At 39.2% G+C, this 22,752-nt stretch overlaps 1 protein-coding gene across 3 annotated transcripts in view; it reads right to left on the bottom strand.

The window, feature by feature from the left end:
- The window catches only part of dph6 (diphthamine biosynthesis 6), a 43,298-nt gene that overhangs the window by 5,784 nt on the left and 14,762 nt on the right, over window positions 1–22,752 (bottom strand). For 2 of the 3 annotated variants that reach the window (XM_077731924.1, XM_077731923.1), the window contains exons 6-13: window positions 21,696–21,757; window positions 21,295–21,389; window positions 20,893–20,986; window positions 18,909–19,068; window positions 18,241–18,378; window positions 17,099–17,228; window positions 16,847–17,024; window positions 2,920–3,168 (exon numbers count right to left, since the gene is read on the bottom strand). In XM_077731924.1, the coding sequence (XP_077588050.1) occupies window positions 2,920–3,168; window positions 16,847–17,024; window positions 17,099–17,228; window positions 18,241–18,378; window positions 18,909–19,068; window positions 20,893–20,986; window positions 21,295–21,389; window positions 21,696–21,757 (1,106 nt within the window). Of the gene's footprint in view, window positions 1–2,919; window positions 3,169–16,846; window positions 17,025–17,098; window positions 17,229–18,240; window positions 18,379–18,908; window positions 19,069–20,892; window positions 20,987–21,294; window positions 21,390–21,695; window positions 21,758–22,752 lie in introns of those variants that run through there. The other variant, XM_077731925.1, reaches the window with a different exon arrangement.

Raw genomic sequence — 22,752 nt, forward strand, 5'->3', positions numbered from 1 at the left:
AAAGCAAGGTGAGTCATGCCAAGTGACAGCACCCATACATGGCTCACGTTTTGATAAATGTTACATTAGCACTTCTAGCTATTCCTTGTCAATAGCAATTGAACATGGAAGGTACTGGGCAAATGAGGAGAGATGTGACAGGCTTGAAGCGCTGAACGAGGGGGAGGGAGGGCGGGGGGTCCGGCTGAGCGGACTCTTTGCTCAGCCAGGCTTAAAGGCCACCCTGCAGGCCTTTGGGATACCCAGCCATGCCCGGTCCGCCAGGACAGCGGCGTGACGCTCCGGGACTTTGTCGTGACACGCGACTTGCTGACTTTTTAAGCTGTCGGACAAGCTCACGTCAGCTTCACATTTGTTCTTTTATTCATGGAGACCACAGAATAGAAATTGGAGGGGTAGAAAAATGCAGAAAGTTTATATGATGGAGGAAATTAAACTTTCCAACCACCAGTGCTGGGACGGGGAAACAATTTAGTCACTGTTTACCTTAACATGTTTCTATTCACAAAAAGCATGTTTTCTCCACTCTTGGGTCAGAAAAAAGCTAGAAGCAAAGTTGTCTTTTTTCCTGGAAAGCATCTATACAAGCTCTTTTGGAAAGACTGTTGTCAATTATATTGGTCTTGAAAAATCAGTCAAAATGTTCTATAACAGTTGGCGATATTGGGAATTTTCTGAAAATGGCTGCCAGTAAATAATTGAATTTCTTTATTTATAGTTGCTCTTTCATCATCTAGTTCTTTTTCCTTTCTGCTGTTCAATTAAATTAATTTACCAATTGTATATGTCCAATCCATATGAACTTGGACAACCAGCTGATATTCATTTGCTGCAGACCTTCCAAGTTAAAATAAATTACACGTATATCGCTGTCAATGGCGGCCATTGAGTTAAAATAGGTGACCATAAATATATATCATTATTATTTACCTGGAAAGAGGAAAATAAAATACAAAAATATATATTTCTTGCTACATTTGTGTTTTACCTGCACACATAAACACAAGACTGTGATTTCCTTATTTAAGGCTACTTAAATTTACTATATGGGAACAGTTGTGATAGTTATTCAATTTTCCACTAATATTATATGGAAAACTTTAGTATATGATGGATTCACTGTTAATAAACCCCTCCCACCTTTCACTTAAAGGGTATGCAACCCTAATCCCTGTAGTGGCGCATTTATGGAGTGTGACCCGCCTCTCACTCCATGTTTGTTTTCTTTCTTCTCGCTAACTGGCGTTCCAGGCGCACGACAGAAAGAGAGGCGTGAAAGCCGAACGGTAAACACGGTAATAAGGAAGTGGTGTAAAGGCAGCCGAGCAGCGGGGAGCTGATGTGACCGCGCCGCTTAGCCGGTTCCCCTACATTTCCTGCCCAGCGGGACGCCGTCGGCGCCGAGCCCTCGCTGTAGTAAAAGTGTCGGTTTGCCATTGCGTCCTTTTCCACTGGCCAGGATGTTTGCATGGAACAAACGTGAGGTTTTGGAGCAGTTTAGCTGGCTCCTAAGAGAGCCATGTGAATATTTTGACTAAATACTACAAAAGAGGAGGTCAACAGAGCTGGAAAAATGAGTGGAAGTCATAAAATTGGTCAATTCTGTATTCGAAAAAAGGGTTTAGAAAAATAATTACGCCTTCCATAAAGAAGAATAAAACATTGGATTGCATTTTGAATGTGAGAAAACCTAACTAGAAAATAATTAACTAGACTCATGTTTTTTTTTTATACTATAACAGCCCAGCAATGAAACATGGATATAAAAATGAACATCTAATGTACTGCTTAACTTTGAACTTGAACTTGAACTCATTGAAATTGAAAAAAAAAGTTCACATTCAAGTAAAAAATGACCTGGACTTTTTCTTTGGGCTGCACCAATTAATTTTATTTATTAATTTCTACAAGGACGACTTAAAAATCTCTATTTTGAAACTTTGCGTCTCTCATGACCTGACCCAGTTTACATTCCTAAGTGGTGACATATCGTCCGCACTTTTCGGATTTCTTATAGCATGGACTTACAAAATGTCAAAATCACATTAGGTTGTAAAATTTGAATATTGAAGCCTTGAAAAAGTCTCTGAACAGGCAAAAACAGCAAGAATTACCAGCCGGCTTTCCAAGGAAGTGACACAAAGTTGACATCCTCTTTTGCCTCGGCTTTTAACCCCCACAACCCCCCAACAGAGCCACATGTTGGATGTGCACTTCTGCCTCCTTGCGTGGCCCCTTGGGGCCTATTCCCACCACTAGACAGATTACGGTGGGCGGAGAGAGGCTGCCAGTGAAGAGACTGGAGCTCTGGTTAGACCCACATAGCAAGGGGTTGTAAGCCACGGCGGAGGAACGCAGGGTGGTGGCAGGAAAGGGGGCGAGGGGGTATAAGCTGCTCTGAAGGTTGAACCTCTATCCAAAATGAACGGGGGGTGCAAAGGATTAGGGAGGCTCTGAGGAAGACATCTGCCTCTGTGCCAAGCTACGTATTATCAAAGACGCCGGCGCTTCCCACATCATCAAGTTTTCATGAGAAACGGCGGCGGGAAATAGCGTTCGCAGTGAGCGGCCCCCAGAGAGGGGTGGGGGGCAGAAGAACTTTTAGGTTTTTCCACCTCTGCACTAAAGATGAAAAAGTTTGGTGGACACAACTCCAGTGCAGTTTAAGAAAGTGAGAAAGGGGGAAAGCATTAAGCTTGGGCCACCTAAATATTATTAAGTAAATCTGAATTTAATTTTATATTTAAAGATTTTTTTTTTAATTTCTCCTCTCTTTGTATGATTTTTATTTTAAAAATACAATAAAAATGGCACACTATCTGATAGTGTTTTTCTGAAAATACAAAATCCCATTTTCATAGAAGAATAATTACAAGAAACCACTGTTAAATAATCAGTCACAAACCTTTATGTACTGACCTTATCTTTGTCCACAACTTCCAGCTCACGCTCCCATACATCCTGGATGATGGCAACGTCTTGTAGTCTTGTGACATAGCAGTGAGCCTGAACCACATGGGCTAGAGTCAAGGTGCTAATGGTGGCTTCCAGGACCTTCTGGACGTGGCTAAAAGACAAGCTGGCTTGCATGCGGGTGCCTGCCTTCACTAGCTGCATGGTGCAGGGGACCAGTGCGATTTGGCCCGCACAGAAGACTTCATCATTTATCTGGGAAATAAGAACAAAATCACAACAAGTGAACAATGGCACCAATTAATCGTTCCATAAATAGTTTATATATTAATAGTTCCATAAATGAATAATCCACACATACAAATCCCAAAAATCTGGTCAGATTTTTACCATTAGCTTTAGAAAAGTGTTTAACCAACATTGATTTTTTTCTTCTTCATGTTTTTCTTGACATTTTTCACATATTTGCTTGTATTTTCAAATAATTTAAACTAAAAAATACATGCTGGACTTAGGGTAGACCATTTTAGACAATCAGTTCTTATATGTGAGCCTTTTTATCACATTAGAATCCATTATAAATATCCCTTGGTTAACAGTACATTTATCAAGGCGCTACACTCTTGGTTATCATCTTCTTATCGCTGCCACTTTTCATTTCGCACATTTAATTCAAGGTGGTAGGCTGCAAAAAAAAACATGCAGTTAGTCCAATAGCAGTTAACCAACACCAAAGCTATTTATAAGCATAATTAATCATGTGATAATAAACTAAATCCTTGTTAAATACCTCTATGCATAGGTGGGGTCTTGCATAACTAAATTTGGCTTGGATCTATCTATTTAATGCGTAGACCCGAGCGAGGATAAGAGGGGGTATTAAAGAGGTCAGGTATTTAGAGACCCCAGTGAGAGGTCAGCAGTGATGTTTTTTTAGATACTAACGTGTGGTCAATGCAAATATCCCATGCTGGTAATTACCCGGTTTGGCCAGGCGCCAACGTGCATAAAATGAGGAGAATTGAGATCTCACATTTGCAGGATTTATCATTTGTTCAAAATTCGAAATGAGAAGCAGAAATTTTAAGGAAAAAATTGAAAACCACTTCATTGCAGTGATTGTTTTGATAATTTGGAGTAACATTTAAACTGCATTTTTTCGCAATGGAAGCTAGATTTGGACGTGAACCAACAATGCCCTGTTGCTGCACAATATGGTTATGGATGAAACCCCTGTAGACCTAAACAAGAGGATACAGGAAAGGATTTTGACACATTGTCATTGGCATTCCATTTGGAAGCCATCAAAGGTGATCAGCAAAGGGAAGAATGGCACACCCGCCCACACGGGCGCTAACCCTCCTTCTGATTGGGACGACTGGCCGGCATCCATCATCTCAGCAATACGAGTTGACTCCATTTGGAATTCACAAAAGCTCAGCGACCATTTAGTCAATTTGAATATCAAAAGGTGCTAACAGAGGGCTCCCTCGACTGTTAAAGGCAGACTCCCCTCACTGCTACCAAGCAGGTGTGTGATGATCAATTATTGACAACGTTGCTCTGGTTACTCTTTGTGGGAGGTGAAATTGGGGGGATTTATGGTGGGGGTGACATGGGTGAATACTATTTACATAAAATTAACAGTTCAAAAGAATCACTTCACACACATTGATCAAACTTGTTAATTGACTGTCAATGCTGTTTGCCGCCGCATACACACACACACACACACACACACACACACACACAAAAACACACTCACACACACCCACACAATTACATTATTCATCCTGGGCCCTGACAGGAAAGACAGTCCAATTTGCATGGGCGTTCCCGATGTGATCAACAACCTCTGACGCCACATGCATTTTTAATAGAAGCCACTTCTTTATATTCATGAGGGGGCAAACAATTGCACATGACATTAAACTTTCTATAACAAGGTAAGTAGCTTTCAAACGCTCATCTTATCAGTTTAAATGGCCCGCAGAGACGAGGCAGGATGAGACGCATTACTGAGTATGTGGTGGGCCATGGGGGGCCATCTTTCACTTTTTTGTTTGTTCTGAGAGTTAATCGATATTGGTGCTCCCTGACATAAAGACTCGTACTGTATAGTTATGATATAGCATTCTCTAAACTGTATTTTTTCTAATTATGTTGATTGCAATTGAATTAAATGCTATTATTCAACATCAATTCCACATTATGCTCCTTCTGGTGTTAGATACAATAATATTAAGTATTTTTTTTCATAAGGATTGAAGAATATAGGCATGTGAGACAATAAACCACTACTTTATCATCTTTGCGCAGCAAGTCTAGAGAATTTCTTTTCTGTTTGCTAAAGTGATGCCTCGTGAGGAACTTGAAGGCTCCCACTGTGGCAGTGATGAATGATGAGCTAAAACTGCCATGACGTTGCTTGTGTCCACATTAGACCAGCAGCTTGTACTTTATTGCTTTGCTGGTGTATTTTTATCCAAGTGCCAACATGTTGTGACCATGATATACTGGTGAAAATGTGCTACCCATGACATGAAGCCTTCATATTGGACCAGAAGAAGAAAAAAAAAGCTTGGTTCCTGTGGTTATGTTGTCGCTTCTTAAATACACATTCCTCAAACAGAGCATATCATTACCGCATTTCCATGTTGTTTATTCTTAAACAAATATGACTCATGGATTAAGTTTGTTCGTGGGATTTTGAGGGGGAAATCGAGTCACAATTTGAATTTTCTAAAGCAAATATATATATATTATTATTTTATTAATCATCAGCAACTCATTGTCTGCAACTTTGAAAGATGAGCTGGTACTTCATTTTCCAGTTTTACATAATTGGACGACTATTGTTGTCTCTGTTAAAAACTTAAAATTATTTTGATGTCTATTCCCGTCAAAGGCAGCAGATGAATTAATTGCTCATTTTTGAAAGTATTTTTATCAGTCCGAGTGAAAACCGAACAAATGCAGTACCTAACCACTTTTAGTACAAATTAAGCCTATTTTTTCCTTCTTGCTTATCTTTGACTTGCTAAAAGGTCACCAAAGACACTCTCTAAGGACAGTAACTTTATGTAAATGCAGCCTAGAAACCTCTGTGGATCATTAATGGTGTCTTCTTCCAGGCTGAGGTGTTTCTAAAAGCAGGGTTCTTTTTTTCCCTGCACAGATGGCCAGATAGTGCTGGACTATATTTGGTCTTAGTATACCCTCTGGGGTCCAAACCACTTCTTTCCAAAGGAACATCTCTCAGTGTTTGTTAGATAGCTAAATTGGGATAAAATTACTGGCTATTGACAAACAGTCAGGCACTCAGCCTGGTTCCAAGGACAAGCAAGAAAAAATAGGATCTTGTACACACCTTTTAGCTATGCTAATGGTCACATTTGTCCCTGTGGAGGCCTCATGCATAATTTAATCTGGAAAATGAGCATGGGCAAAGTATGTCATAAGGTTTACGTCTGTAATATTGCTTAATGCAAGGACAAATGCAAACAAACTAAAGGTGTGCAGGCTATGATGTCATAGCCCCCCCCCCCCCCCCACAGTAATTTGCCATATCCGCCCCAACTGGATTTTTTTTGCTGTTATATACAGACAAACATGCATAAACAACCCATGCGAAACACATGGACACTGCAATTAAACTGTAAAAGTCATCAGTAACCATTTATATTTCATCTCAATGAAAGCATCTTTGTTTCAATTTTCAACCGCAACACCATGTCATTTTTTACCACAGAGTAATTAGTGGAAAAGAAGATTTAGTTTATAGCAAAAAGAGACAAAATGTTGGGGTATGACTAAAAAAAAAGGATGTTGCTTTTAAGCAGCCTGCCTCTTCTTTGAATGTTCTCATTTAGTTATAAATGGTGGTGACCCCACCCGGAATATGCGTATAATACATGCAGTAAAGCTCCCCAAATTATTCATCGATGCTGAGAATCCACTGCTTTTTACTGAATATGGCAAGTTGGGATTCCATGACACAGTGACTGTTCCCTTCAAGACAAGGTGTAATCAAGGACTCAAACAAAAAGGACATCTCATCCACTGATGGAAAAAAAAAAACCTTAATCACAGCAACAAGACATCACAAAGCCAACCGTGAATCTATGGGTCTTCATTATATGTATACATTGTTTTCATGTGTGTCCTTGTCTGAGCTTGGGCCATAGATGCACAAATGTCAGAAGAAATCAATGTTATTTAAAGTGATGCATAAATAGCCCTGTGTGATGCTCCAAAGATATTTCTTCAAGCACTCGCATGGCTTAAGATGAATATGTATAAGAAAAAAAAGTCGACATGTCAAAAGTTCCATTTTCACAAACAGGAGACTGATTTTTACGCGTAGTACCAGACAGGGACAAAAGGCCTTCCTGCAACCCCCTAAAATATACCCTCACGTCTGCCCTTGATGTGCCCACTCCGCACACACACACACACACACAGAGGAGTTACGCACTGTCATGTCAGCTCTGGTCAACTTTATGCTGGTCGGAGAGGGCTGCCGCTCAGTCTCCAGCCAAGGTCGGAGTGGGGGAAAGCCTGACAGCGGGATGCTCAGGGGAGGCGCATCGCCAATGCCGACGGGCATGAATAAACAAACACATCCTCTCGCCATCACTCAAATGCGTGCTTGTTTTTCTTCCTGCTGGGATTTTCAAATGTTGAGCTCTGTGTTGTGTACAATTGCAACATAGCCCTTCTATTTCCAAATAATAATGTGCATTGAAACAGTATCAAAATGTAGGCCGGTATGATATTTGATAATAAATAAACAAAGTATTGAAAAGTAACAACTATCATGAAGTGGAATATAATATTTATAATGATGCTGTTGTGGTACATACATCCCACTCTATTATTGTGGTATTATTGTAGTACTATGCGTATATGGATGAAGTTTGTACCAGATGTTGTTTTACCTTGCATTTTAAGTTTAAATCCAACTTGTTGCATTTTGTGCAAAGTAGGTGTGACATTATATGTTTCTTCTAAACTGAATTTTACTTGAAACTACTGCAATTTTCTAACAAGAGAGTTCATTGGTAAGTTACACAAATAAGGAAAGATTGCCCTATTTTGTCTGGCCTCACTTATAGTACAACTACAGCTATCCAAGACCACCTTTCACCCCGCAAAAAAAAAGTTACATCACTTCATAAATCTTGTATTACATTTTATCCTAATGTTGTGATCTCTATATAGTAGATGGTTTCCTTTCACTAAATGAATCATCACTGTACTGTGATACAAATGTACTGTGATTTCAAGTGATATTGCACAGCATGTGGTTTTCTTATGGCACTTATCTCTGCAGAAAAAAAAAAATGACACTAGCATATCATGAGTTATAGGGTGATTCCCACCTGTAATTCTAAAGTTGCTATCCATCATTTAGTTTTCTCCAAATAGCATGACGAAACTCTGTGGTAATGATTATCTACCATGAGTTACAGTGTGATTCCCGCACTCGAAATAAAAAAAAAAAAAACACAACCTAAAACATGAGTGTGGCCAGACTGACGGAAGGGCACGCTTTTTCATGGTGTTAGGCAAATGGCCCTGACTGCCTTCAACTGTCGCCACCTCCGATCTTTTGACAAATTGGTTGTGAGGCTTTTTACGACTGATGCACATATCGCAAAAATCATTTCTGCCAAGCCTCCCTCACTGTGTGTGTGTGTGTGTGTGTGTGTGTGTGTGTGTGTGTGTGTGTGTGTGTGTGTGTGACCTGCCCGTGGGGACATGACAAGCACCGCCACGCATCGCTCTATCAAGCCCGATCTTTCCAGGACAATGCAAATGATGACAAATTCCATCATCCTGCATTACGCGCTTTGCCGCTAATCTCCCTAATTCGAGAGAATCGCAGAGGGTCTCGCCATTTGGGCTTGAGGGGCATGTTTGTCTGATTGAATGATGATGAAACGGCACCCCTCCCCACCCCTGCTGTCTTCCATTTACCCACCTCTTTTCCTTCAGTCCAATAATATCCTTTTCTTGTGCAGTTATATTAGTTTATAGTACACTAACTGTGAAATGTCGACTACAAGAATACCTTGTGTAAGACAGCACGCTATGGTTTAGATTGTTTGTTAACTATACACATTTTGGACAAAATAAATGGTAATATCCAACACACATAAGGTAGTACTAATACCTAGCTCCAACAGATGGCAGTATGGCTGCATGAAAATACAGATTTTAAAAGTCAAAGGCGTTAAAAATGTTTTTTTTTGTTATTGCCCAAAGTCAAAAGGTTCATTTTAATAAAATATACATATTCTAGTGTACTGCAGCAATTTTGGGGAAGGTTGTAAATCGTTTTTGTGGGCCGTACTGCTGAAAACTGCTACAAAAACATTGCCAGTAATCATTTGTCATAGAAAAACAAAGAAACAAAGTGTGTTTTAATGATAATACATTGATGTCAATAAATATTCAAAGAGAAATATAAAAGAAAAATATTCAATATGAATAATGTGGTTGTTGTGTTTCACATCATATTCTGTTGTAATTTTAAAATAATATATGAAGCCCTGTATTATAAATTTCAGTATTGTTTTTCTTTCTGCGGTTATTTTGTGCAGTGACACAAAAGACTAAAAACTAAACTTCAATATATTACAATGTGTTTTTATATTACTTCAAATGTATTTTATAAAAATAACAAGTACACATTAAATAAATAACACGGAAATACAAGTGGACAATAAACAAATGCTGATATTTTGTTTTAGATTTTAGTTTTAATCATTTGAAAATATCTGTAATGTTTAACTATCTATAGCAGTCATGGTTTGACCTTGAATACATCAATAGAAAAAGCAGTACTAATTGGAAAATAAGCACAAAGAAAAATTTAGAAAAATTTAAAATTACAGTCACTTAAATATAGTCAAGAAAATAATTATTTTTATATACTTTAATTACTTACATTTTGAAATGCATGGGTCAAATCCGAAATACTGAAGTTATGATTTCAAATATATAAATGGTCAATGAAATTGAAATAGTTCAAATAACTAGAAGACAAAAAATACTATAAATAAAGACTACAAGAGGCAAGAAATCTCTCAAAAACTTGAGCATTCTAAAATGAAATGTCATGCCGAAAATTTTGCCAGGATAACTTACGAGGCCTTGACACTCCATAAAGATAAATCCACAATATAAATAAGAACTGTGGCTTAAAAGGTACCAAGCTGAAACATAAAAATACAACCTGTGTTTTAACTATCTCTTACAGTTAAGCAAAGGTTGACCCAATGACAACACTATTCTATAAAAGAATAAAAAGCATTTAGAAAGTTCCCACTTTGTCCAGTATACCAATATTAGTAGGATGAAAGCACCACGACTACATGGCTCCCAAAAAAACAAAACAAACTGAAAAATACCCTCAAATGTAAAGTAAACGCTAATCTTGTCTGAGTCGTCTGTGGTGCCGCAAAAAAATGGAAATGCTGGCATATTGTTGCATGTGGATGTAATAATCATTCCTAACCAGAGGCAGCGACTGTCACTTTTAATGTGCGCAACTTAAGACATTGCAGAACTGGGGCATAATAATCACATACATAATCTGCTGCTGGAGCAAATTCCTAAAATACGAGAAAAAAAAAGCTGCAGAGCATCAGTTTTACAGATACTAGTCATTTGATGCTCCTCTTTCGTTAATCTTCTGCTCTCCAAACAAACTAGAAATAAAACCCACAGACCATGAATATGTTAATTCAAATTAATATTTCTTCTTGGCGTAGGGTGCTTCTTACACCTTAATAATACATTCTGGACTAACTCAATGGTCTGTATTGGTGGCATTTTAAATTCACAACCAGCATGCATGATTACTAGTTTCATTCAAAGTTATGTATCATTACAACTTCTCAAACTTGATTGGGAATATTATTTAAAATGTTTCCAAATGACAAATGTCCTTCTAACCTTTCTTCTCAGTCTTAGTCAATCCATGTACCTAATTTATATTTTTCCATGACATTAAAAAAAATAATAACTATTATGTTGGGCCTTAGTATTGTATCTGTTTCTATTATACATTTCACAATATACTCTTTTCTATTTTTCTAGACTGAATATTAGATGTTGGACACAGTTTGTTTTCACAATTTTTCTTTCTATATTAATTTATCTTTAATTATTTTGGATGATGTTCCATTGTATTGGTTATTTGCTGTTGACCTCTTTAAATATATTTTATGTATATTCAATATTCTCTCTGTGAGTGAAGTGTGTATGAATCAAATAAATAAATAAAGATTTAAAATATATATTAATGTTAAAATTAATGTGTTTTTCAGATCTCTTAAAATTGCACTATGAGGTTTCAACATTCTCTGAGTGTAAATGCATTTTAATCTTTTCATATGTAAATAAATAATACATTTAACATGTCATCAAAGTGCATTATCCACCCAAAATGTTTGTATGGGTCGGCTGATATTAACAAGGAATATATTTAACATCCTTGTTGTGTGTGCATGCGTGTCTTTCTACATGTGCGAGTTCGGGCCTTGTCAGCTCTTGTCACTGCAGGGGAAAGAAACACGGGCGGGCAGCTCCGAATATAGAAGCTAGTTTCCATAGTAATGGGATGGTCATATATCGTTCTCTCTGCACAACCACCATAGCAGCGGACTATGTTTTTATCTGTGCATTTTCTCCTTACTTATTACATGTATGAGTAAAAGAAACATGCATCACTGGGGGGTGTCAATATAATTTGTCGGGACATGGAGGATAGCAGGAATAATTGACGTGTTTTGACTGGGTGTTTGCAGTGGTTGATAGCAGGAGTGTCACGGCGGATAGTGTCAATGGTGTAAACACACAATTTGCCGTGTCTGTGAACCTCTCACCACTCTGACGCACACCAATAGACACGCATTAGGCATGTGGTTCATTTAAAAAAAAAAAAGGAAGAATAAAATGTGCGTGACTAAAACTGAGCCAAGTCTACGACAAATATGTTGACCTTCGCCTGACACAATCATATATTGTTTGTTCGAGAATTTTTCATTTGCTGGTGATTTTTACATTTGTTCTTAATGTTCATTTTAAATGTCATAGACCTTTTAAAGGGCGAGTTAATTTTTTTTGCATGATTTTTGAAAGAAAAATAAAATTGAACAAACATATTAATGCATAAAGAGATTAATTCCAGTGATATTTATTTTGTTTTGTAATAAATATATAATCAATTAAAACCCAATTTTAGTCATTGTGGAAAACCCCTAATTTTTTAAGACTGAAAAAATATATTTCTATAAACTCATTGCCAGCCATTGAAATGGGAGGGGGGGCTTTTAATACGCCCTATTTCCACGCCAAGGACGAAACTAGTGCAGTCAATGGCAGTCAATGAGAGAAACAACCTACCAAGAGTTAAATAAGATGGCTCTTTTTTTTTATAAAAGCAGTTATAGTGTTATGTCTTGCATTTTCTTTTCTTTTACAGTCCCCACTGTGAACCACCTTTGAGCCAAGGTATGTATAGTAAAACTTGTATTTTCATTTATTTATTTTTATGTGCTGCAATATGAACACTGCAGTCTGTTGAGTGGTCGATATAAGATCATGCAGTTGGACAGTTATGAATCCGATATCACTAACCCGACAACGTCACGATGAAGTATTTTTTTTTTTTACTGTTGATGTAGCGCTTGTATTAGATCTCATCAAATGTGCATAGGAAACTCATTCAAAAGACAAGCATAACCACTCGCAACTGTGAAGCACATAATCTTATTAATATTTAAATATAGGGCGATACACGGGTCTGTTGCACTTCTCGCTTCGGAGGCAGTCAAGCACCAATAACAATACACGGAGAAACCCTCAGAGGCAATCAGACTCAGGCCTATTAATGAGTGGGAGCGTGGCAGTGGACAGTAACCCACCGCGTTGACAGACGATGCACTGTGACACATCCGCTCCCTCCCCGCGACCTCACTACATGCTAATACCAGCCTGTGTCCACCACGTGGGCCTGGATGCGGCAGAGTGGCAGGCGGGCGAGACGGGTGTCTGGGGTGTGAGTCTACACAAGTCCCTCATTAAAATACTGACTGTGAGACAATGGCCAAACGTAGTCCAAGGGTTCCAGAGCTGACTACAGCTTCAAAACCACGTCAACATTGATTTACGCAGCTGTACATGCTGGCAAACCTCAAATGAGTGGGAAGGGGATTCTCTAGTCCCAAGACTGAATTACACAAGCATGTTTGTGGGATGTGCACTAAATGAAAGCAGACCTCCACCAAGGGTTAAGCATGTGTCTTTTGTGTGCGAAGTCAATGAGTTGACAATGCCATTTTTTAATTGTCGCAAAGGGGAAGTAGAACGTGGTGTCTCTATGATTTTATCACTTTTGAGATACATCTCAGGAACGTATGACATTGGAAGTTGCTGGTAATTTATAAAATTGGAATATAATTGCTAGGTAGGTAGTTTCCAGCTAAAATGCTTCAACTACTAAACATAAGATAAGTAAATAAATAATGCACTACCTGAAGATGATAAACACATTTTGACTACATGGCATACCAGTTAGATGAGTTGCTTTGGTAAGATTCTACTTCAAGAGAAGTCACTTGACCTCAATGTTTGTGTCTCGGTTCAAGACAGAACAGGTGAGGTAGAAGAGGTGCAGACGGAAAGCCAATCAGTCCACATTCTGAACATCACTCACAAAGTATTCAGACAAAAGGCCCATCACACGTCATTCACAAAAGAATTTCGTAAAGGAAACAAGCTCGCGTTAACATCCGCTATATGTGGGAGCAAGTGATGACACGTTAAAGAGCGCTCAGGAGCTCATTTTTCATCAACTCAATAATTTTGCAGGCCCCGCCCATTTTCACACAACACACAAATAAATCCGTAAAATATGGCGAACAGGAGAGGTGGGATGAAAGCCACCGTTTAGTAACTGACAGCAAACAAGGGAAGGAGGCGTTAAGGTCCTGACAAGCTCCACCTCCTCAGAAAGATCTGTCATATTTTAACTGGATTAATTTTTGTTATCTTCAAAATTAAGTTCAATATCCTAATTAATCTTTTAATCTCCACAACCTCTCAACAATATTTAAGACATTTGCTCTTTAGTAATTACTGAGTCTTTTTGTATTCCTTGAAATGATGCCTTCTGGTTCCAAAGTAAAAACAAAATTGTTTCCATAACGTTGTTCTCATTTCCAACAAAATAGTTTAGGGAAAAAAACCTAAATGATCATAATATGTGTCTGCACATTATATTAGTTGGTGAAGTTATATTACAATTCTATTAAACTGCCAGAAAAATAGTGCTGTGCTGTTCTTATACAACTTCACACAGTCTATAAAAAGTTCCTACAATTCTTTTTTTTCCCCTTCAAAATGTCCAACACCTGTCAGAAGATTATTCAAATGCTAATATGTGCCTGGCTATACACCTCCACCCGCACTTTGATGCTAATTGGTGGCGTCATTTCCACTTTGTGGCCGACGCCTGGTGGTCCACTTTAACAATTTTAAAATATCGGATGCAAATCCGATTGTGGCTTGCTTGGCACACGACATTTCTCCACAATGTTGTCGACTGTCAGTCACCATTTGAGGGGGTGGAAGATTGGGGGGGAGGACTAATGCTTGATTTGCCCCTCCCACCCACCAAACCCGTCACTGCTCACACAATGTCATCAGTGGGTATAATTTCCTGGCAAATATCCCAGGGGTGAGTCTTTTTACCTAAATAGGTAAGAGGAGATATTTAACAAGCCAGCGTCTCTGTCTACAATAGTGAGGCAAACAAGAGCTATTTTGTTGACCACAGTAATTGAATCAATCAATCAAACTAACAACCTATTCATTTGAGATTTTCAAAAGATGCTGGAAAAAGAATTGAATGATATCTTATCTTCCTTGTGAATCGTATCCATGATAGTCAGTCATTTGGACACATGGAATTCTGTAGTGGCAAGTTGTTATTAAAACAAAAATTATTCATGTTGACAGAGCTTCTGTAGCATTGTTTCAAGCTTAAAAAAATGTATGACAAATGTCTACAAGAGTTTTGGGAAATACAAGCCAAGAGTAACGAGTGCCGGGAAAGTGCAACTAAAGCTCCAGGAGTTGGAACGCAATAGAGAACCCCAAACCACACGAAGGGAAGACGGCCATGGATGTTCTTTGGTATCTTGTTCCATCCGCAGAATTTACGAGTTTACTTTTAAACAATACTGACATAGCAGCTTCTCATCTGCAAGAATGTTTTGGGTGAACAGGTGATGAGTTTGTGTGATCCCGACACACCTGTTGAGATCTTTACAAGCTAAAATATGAGACTGGTGTATCAGATACAAGCTAATATGATAAGTGTGAACATTGTATGTAGGGTTTTACATGGTTCAACACAGTCCCATTGCTTAGCTAGGATTCACTTACAATGTCATATTCTTTATCATCTGTCTATCAGTAGTTTTGTTTGAGGGCACATGTTGTCATGGCAACGGATGCTAAAAGTGTGTCACTCAGACGGGTCGCTCATGACAGGCTCGAAGCAAGGCGGTAATTGTATGAATAGGTAAAAATAATACCCTAATGCACAGGGGAGACATGCCTTTGATCAAATTAAGTCATTGTAGAATGGAGGAATTGGTCAACCAATGCACTCCTTACATAGTTTTTTTAAATGGCTTTGAATCAGACTAATCATTAGCAGCGTTGTGAAAGAGTCCATTCACAGTCATCCAAGAACAAGAGCCCATTTCCACAGCGGCCTTGATGAGTTCAGACTAATTGTCAACCACTGTGCCATGGCACATTAGCTCAATTTCACAGTCCAAATGGATAGGATGTCTATCACTGGCTATGGCACTGAAACACGATTATTTACTGCTATCCATCCTTATTGAAATGTATTGGCCGTCAAAGTGATCTGATTTTGACATGGATTTTAATTAATCTTTAGTCCATCTCATTTTGATGTTTGATGTTTAAAAGAGCTAATTTATCTCTCCACACAATTCCTGCTGACTAGAAACAATCTCCAGTCAGTGTTGTGTATTTTAGTCATGCATAGCCACTATCGAAGTAAAGCGCATTTGTAGAATTTAAAAATAAACATCAGTACAAAACACATGATGGTTAAAGCAAAATGTGTCACACAAGCAGGCCCTAAAGTAAATGCAAGATTGCAACAACCCTCTAGACTACAGAAATGAAAGTGTACTTGAATGCTGGAACTGCTTTGAGTCACTGCGCAACGTGCTGTCAAAGCATCTGAGCGAATAGGTAATCCACACGTGTTCTAACTCATACACAGATTTGGCAGTGGCATCAAGGACAGCGTGCAGGAGATGGACACTATCCTTGTTGACAGTACCTTGAAAAGTGTAATCCGGGATAATACACACAGAGTAAACAAACATAAAAAAAAGGCAGAAGCAAATGCTCAACCACTGCACCGCACTCCCCCCCCAGCTCCAACGTTGGGATATGACATTCTTTCTGGGCTCCCAATGAAAAAATATAAACTTACGACAGTTAGGGATAAAATACGGAATCATACAAAACCACAATCATACGCTGCAGCGCACACAAAAAGCAACGGAAGCAAATACATAAAAAGCATCATGTAACTACACATCATGGGAACATCCGCTAAAATCTTTGGAATCTCTGGATATGTCCCCCAAATTGACGTTACGCTCTTTGCAAACCATAACACAAATGTGAAAATTATAACTACTATGTGTGATGTGTCACTTAAAAAAACAAGACTAAGTTGTGGGGAGTCACCAAAAGCAATTTGGTATGTTATCAGCTTTACAAGACTTCTAGATGCATTTCTTTTTTACTATAAAGTGTTTGTCCAAAATCCCATTTCAGCAACATTAAATATTAGCTTTCTTACCCTGAGGCCTTGGCTGTAGGGGCCTATGTTGGCCGGCGCCCAGTGAGATAGAGACTGCACGTGCAGTGCTTCTCGCCGATTAAAGCAGTCATCTTCGGCTGGCTCGGCTGGCCACTTATGGAGAAGAGTGTCCATCTGCAGCAGGAGGCCATTGGGCAGCGAGGCCTGGACGCATACCCTGAATTTCAAAGATTTGTGTTTCACAGTGATGGTTCCAAAACCGAAAAAAAATACAGGGGTCGGCCTTAGTACCTGGCAGGAGGGTTTGTTCCAAAGTGGTTCTTATACACAGCATTCAGTTGAGCAAAATCTTCCATGCTGCTCACATACAAGTGAACAAGGACAATGTCCTTCATGCTCCAGCTTCTGGTATCTAGTTCACCTATACACACACAAAGCAAAAGGTGTTTTTATCTAAAACATATCATATGTGAATTTTAGAATAACAACCTCTAAGAAAGTTCAGAATTTTGGTAAGTTTGGTGGGTCTTCAAGGCAATGCAAAGCAATACAACAGCCAACCTGCACATTTGCAAAGCTTGGGCTTTGTGCTGAAGATTGTTTTGTTGATGTATTTTTAAACACGACTGAAGCCGCAGTAAAGCACTAATGGTGTTTGTCCCTCCCTGTATATGTACGCAGCACGTCAAGTGCAAACACAATCTTAACACAAAAAGAGTGCTCAAAGCCAAGTCTTCCCTCGCAATGATTTGAAAGAGCTTCAAGTTTGTTTTGCCTTTGCCAACACCACCGTCTTACACTACATCCTCATACAAAGAGGCCGTTCATTAAATATTAACTTGTTTAATATTGTCTCGGCGCTGTGGAGGCAGTTCAGCCAAGCACCGCGATAAACATTAAATATGCTTTTCATCTTTTGCTCCTCTTTCTCCATCAAAAAAATAAAAATAAAAAAATAAAGCAGGGAGAGAAAGCGGGTGGGAACTACAGATAGACTACAAAAAGCGCTCACTTTAAAACATCTGCAGGGCATTGATAACCTCGCGTAATGTAACAGCACTGCCTGGACCATTGAGTCTGGCATAGGGGTATATTTGAAGAGCTTGTCCTTATTTGGTGACGGGGTCACTGTTTGCTATTCCGCTGTAGCAGCAGACATAGCATCTGACACAGGGCCTCAGTCGTCAGCTGGGTTGTAGAGGGTTTAAAACACAGGACAAGACCTCAGTCAGGCTTTGCTGCTACGCCTCATGCATGTTAACAAAGCCCTGAGTGCTGACAGTGTAAAAAAGCAATATGACTTTAGCCAATACAGACAGATATACACATGTTATGTAGTTTCAAACAAGTAAAATGTACCAAATGATCAATATGTGACAAAATGGTTCCAAGAAACATTGGGAGCCATAAACACCATTATTCGAGATTCTTACTTTGCAAGAGTTCAAAGGCTGCTTCAGTCTGGCCCTGGATTCCAGGGTCTTTGCTTCGTAGCCCGTTTATGCCGGAAATCCACTGATAACCTCTAGACGTCATAGAAGAGCAGGATAGCGGCACATGGGCAGAAATCACTTCAAACAGAGGAGGACAGAGTTAGCAGGGGTAGTTGGGTCAGTTTCTATGTTCTCCCTGTGGTTGTATGGATTTCCCTCCTATACTCTGGCTTCCTCCCACATTCCAAAATCATACACGTCAAGGGCATTCAAGATTCTAATAGGAATGGGGGTGGGATGAGTTGTTTTTTGCTGTCACTTTTTTTTTTAGTTCTCAGTTTCTGTGTACCCTTATTTTGTAAATCCATTGAGGCATCCTGAAGGCAAAAGATAACATTTTTTACTTTCAAGGATCCTGAATCTAAATGAGAATCTAGCCAGCGGTATGCAGGAGATAATCCATGCATACTGTGGATGGTGATAATCAGAAATGCACTGATTGTCAAGCAGTCACTCAAATATGGATTCATTGCGATGAACATGAAACTGATCTGGGGAATGCATAGTGATAAGTGACATTGCACCCTTTGTTTTTCTACACACGTAGGGTTATGTGTAGACATAAATACATGGCCTCACGCATTGCCGGTACAATACGCAAATCTCACCGAAGCCTTGCTGACAACTAAGGTCAGCGCCTGATGGAAATTGTCGCTGGTGATGGTGGTCGTCTCCAGCTCCATCAGCATATTCTCCCTCCTCCGTCATCTTGTCAATGGCATTCCGGCAAGGACAACGGGCAGGGACTACAGCTCGCGCCACCGCATCCTGCCATTAGGGGTGAGAGTGTGTATTAGAGGGAGAGACGTGAGGCCAAAGCAGACAAAACACTGCATAATTACTCTTTTGAGGGCCCAGGCACAAGTAACTTGAAGGTGAATGAATATGGAAACACAGCACTGACATAGTACTTGTATGTGTCACCATATTGTAGATTCAATCATTGTAGTTGTCAGTCAAATGTGACGACATAGGCATGTGCTTCCTTATCTCTTTGTGTAGTCTTTAAATAACAAATCATTAGCATTCCCTTGAGACATACATATTACCTACTACCATAGCCGCTGCATTAAAATACATATTTCATCCACACCCACATCAACATGCCCAAAACTCATTCACCCTCACCACCGCCCCCCTTCATTTGCTGTCAACCGCATGAGGTCATAAGATAATCAAATTAATTATACTTCAGCCCCTCTCCTCTTTGCCAGCATGAAAAATAGCTTGACTAGCATTAACGGAGGGCAAATGACGGCAGTCCGTCCCCACCCCCTGAGCCCGGTGCCGTCTCCTCTAGTGCTGGTGTCACCGTCGATCTGTCACCCTGACGAGAAGAGCTTCAGAAGGCTGAACCGGGGCAGGTTCTTCCCTGGTTGGCTCGCCCCCACCACCGCCTCTACTATCCCTGGATCTTCCTACTCTTCCCCCAGCATTCTAAGGGTGGGGTGGAGGCAGAGGAATGGCGTATGATGTTATGAGAGGGGGTGAGGAAATATATAGCTTTAGGGCTTATGGCTGTAGGGTCACGGGTGGTGTGCGACAGGGTATGTTTTCTGTCCATAATAACCCAACCCCCACAACATGAAAACATCCGGGAGGCAAAAACAAACAAACAAAATAAAACATTCTGTTCCGTATGGTCTTAGACCAAGTCAAATTTTCGAAATTAGTCTATTAAAGTCAATTAGCTATTCAAATGTATCCAGGAGACATAAGGGTTGATAAATAAATGAATGCACATAATTTCCTACAGTTTTGAATCGTCCACTTTGGCATTTTGTTTTATCATTTCAATAATGTCCTAGATACATCTATTCTCTTCTAATATTTCTGTCTATCAGAGTTACAGTAGGTTAGGAAGCTTAACCCGAGTTTGTAAGACTATGTTCACAGTGTTTAAAGGGATATACACTGTTACATTTTGAGAAGGATGAACAGGGGAATCTCCAAGTGTCTTGTGGTAGAAATTCAAACCAGAAAACAGTAAACTCTAACCTAATTTGATTCTTTAATCTATAAACTGGTACTAAAATAAGGAATGTTCAATTGAATGCTCTTTCAAAAGTAACTAAAAAAAGTCACCACCCCTCAATTCCTCCCTTTGAGCTTTTTCTGATTAAGCATTAAAAAAGACAAAAACAAAACAAAAAAACAATTCTTGTAACATCCCTGCAAACCCTGCCTGCACTCACTTAGCCTACTACCTGAATGCAAAATGTGTTAATGTGATGGGACATGTTTATTAAACTGGGCTTAGTTTCAGGCAGCAGTGAATATTGCAGACGTCAAATTAGGCCATGTGAGGCTGGAGGAGGGAGAGAAAGGAAAGCGAGAGAGGCGAGACAGCGATGGAGAGAGAGCGAGAGAGAGAGAGTGAGAGCATGTGAAAGAGGCACCCCTCTGGAAGCTGCTCTGAAATCTTAGCCTCTAGTTCCATGTTTGTTCTATTTGTTTTGCCCTGTGAGTGCTTCTGAAGCAATCAACGGCAAAGATGGACAAACTTTCATTTTTTTTCTTCTTCGTTTCTGTTTATCGGTTCGCATCAACGAGCATCAATATCTTTAGTCAAAACAGTTCAGGACTACTCACACTGGCTTTGCTTTCTGTGTGCATGGCAGTGAAGCGCAGGTAGCCAACCGGAGCGAACGGGTCCGGGGAGTGAATCACCGTCTCAGACGAATCTCTGGGAAAAGTCAGGAAAATACATGGTTAAGGTTTGAAATCAGAGGGAGGTGCTTCACTTTGGAAAACTTCAAGGAAATGAACAAGGCTCCCGTCAAAATTCATGGCATTTACTACACTGTTATGTTTTTCCAGTGAGAAAACCAAGCACCGTATATACCATGTCTATTAGTAGCGTTATAATGCAATGTCTATTTATTTGTAGAAGTCTATTTTTCTGCAGCCTTATGTCCTCTCTTGCATACACAAGTTCCTTTCATTACATAAAGATAATAATGTACAGTACAATGTTTGAAAGGTAATACTCACATGACAAGCCTTTTTTTGAAAAGAGGGCAATCGAGGGTAAAGGTTTCATATTCTCCTCCTTCTCCGCAAATATGTACGCCATATTTCTGGGAGAGCTGTTAAAAATAGAAGTTTTAAGTTGAAATATACATGTACCATGTAAAAATATTTTTAGAGCACAACAGTAAGAGACTAAAATATATATGCAAAGCAGTATTTCTTTTAGCATATTAAATTACATTAAATATAAGGTTGTTTCTGTGCAAAAATCTATGAAGCACTGATTTGATAACTAAATCAGGAACCTATAAATATAACAAATAGTCAGAACAAAATTATTTTGTGAGAGAGCCTATTACGTAATGTTTTTGCAGGTGTACCAAATGAAATGATCAGTGAAGGCATCCAAAAGGGTTGCTGACCTGTTTCAGGTAGGGCGCCATGTCAGCCAGAGATTTTCCCAGGTGCTTGTCAGGATCTAGGCCTAATTTGTGCACGCACACAGGAGAAAGAATCACACATGAGTGATTGAAGATGACAGATGTAAACACACAGCAAAACCTGGGCATGGCATCTGTTTGTTTGACTTTGCAAATGGTGTATACACGTCTCTATGGCTAAGGCTAACAATTTTTCAAAGCAATGTATGCACATAATCTCATACTTAAAGGTAGGTACACATTCCCACCTGCTGCTCCGTCATATAGTTCACCCTTTGAGAACATAAACAGTGTGAATTTATGTTTATTTGTCTTTTGCCCTTCTAGTGCAAGCAAATGACTCATGGGAAGGAGAAGAGGGGGAACACTCAGCATGCCTCACTCTACAGAGACTCATATTGTCAACATCCGATGAGATGCAAACTCAGAGGGTCACGGTTTCGGTCTTTGAATAGAGAAAGCTAGTCACTGAAATCTCACTTGTTTCGACTACATTGGCTGTCTAAGATGTGATCACCTGCAGTGCCTCAATAATTGCACCAAAATAGTCAACGAGGTTACTTTCAAAAGGCAACATTGAAAACATGCAGTGGATTAAGACATAGGAAGGATATTAAAATGATTGTGAGCAATCTATGAGTTTGTAATTCAAATGTGCATTGACCCAACTAAACCAATGCAAATTGCCTGTATTTTTGTTGTTTTTGTTCTAATTATCACACTATTGAGCCACTATTTTAAACAATTTCATAACCATCAATAACAAAAGAAAAATTGAACTGTCTGGTGTTTAAAAGATACGCTACATTTAATATTCTAACCACACATAATGATCTATATATATAATTATATCACCGCTTGTGATAGTTGAAAATGCCATTAATTGTTAATCTCTGAAGAAAATGAAAATGATTTTATATATCATGAAGGGACAACTACTGAAAGTGTCTTAATTGATTGACGTGATCTTTAACAAGTGACTGACAAATCCCGAGAGATATGGTATGCCTCTAATGATTGCGAAGACGGCCGAAAAACC

Source organism: Stigmatopora nigra, chromosome 13, assembly GCF_051989575.1.
Source record: "Stigmatopora nigra isolate UIUO_SnigA chromosome 13, RoL_Snig_1.1, whole genome shotgun sequence".
Lineage (NCBI taxonomy): Eukaryota > Metazoa > Chordata > Actinopteri > Syngnathiformes > Syngnathidae > Stigmatopora > Stigmatopora nigra.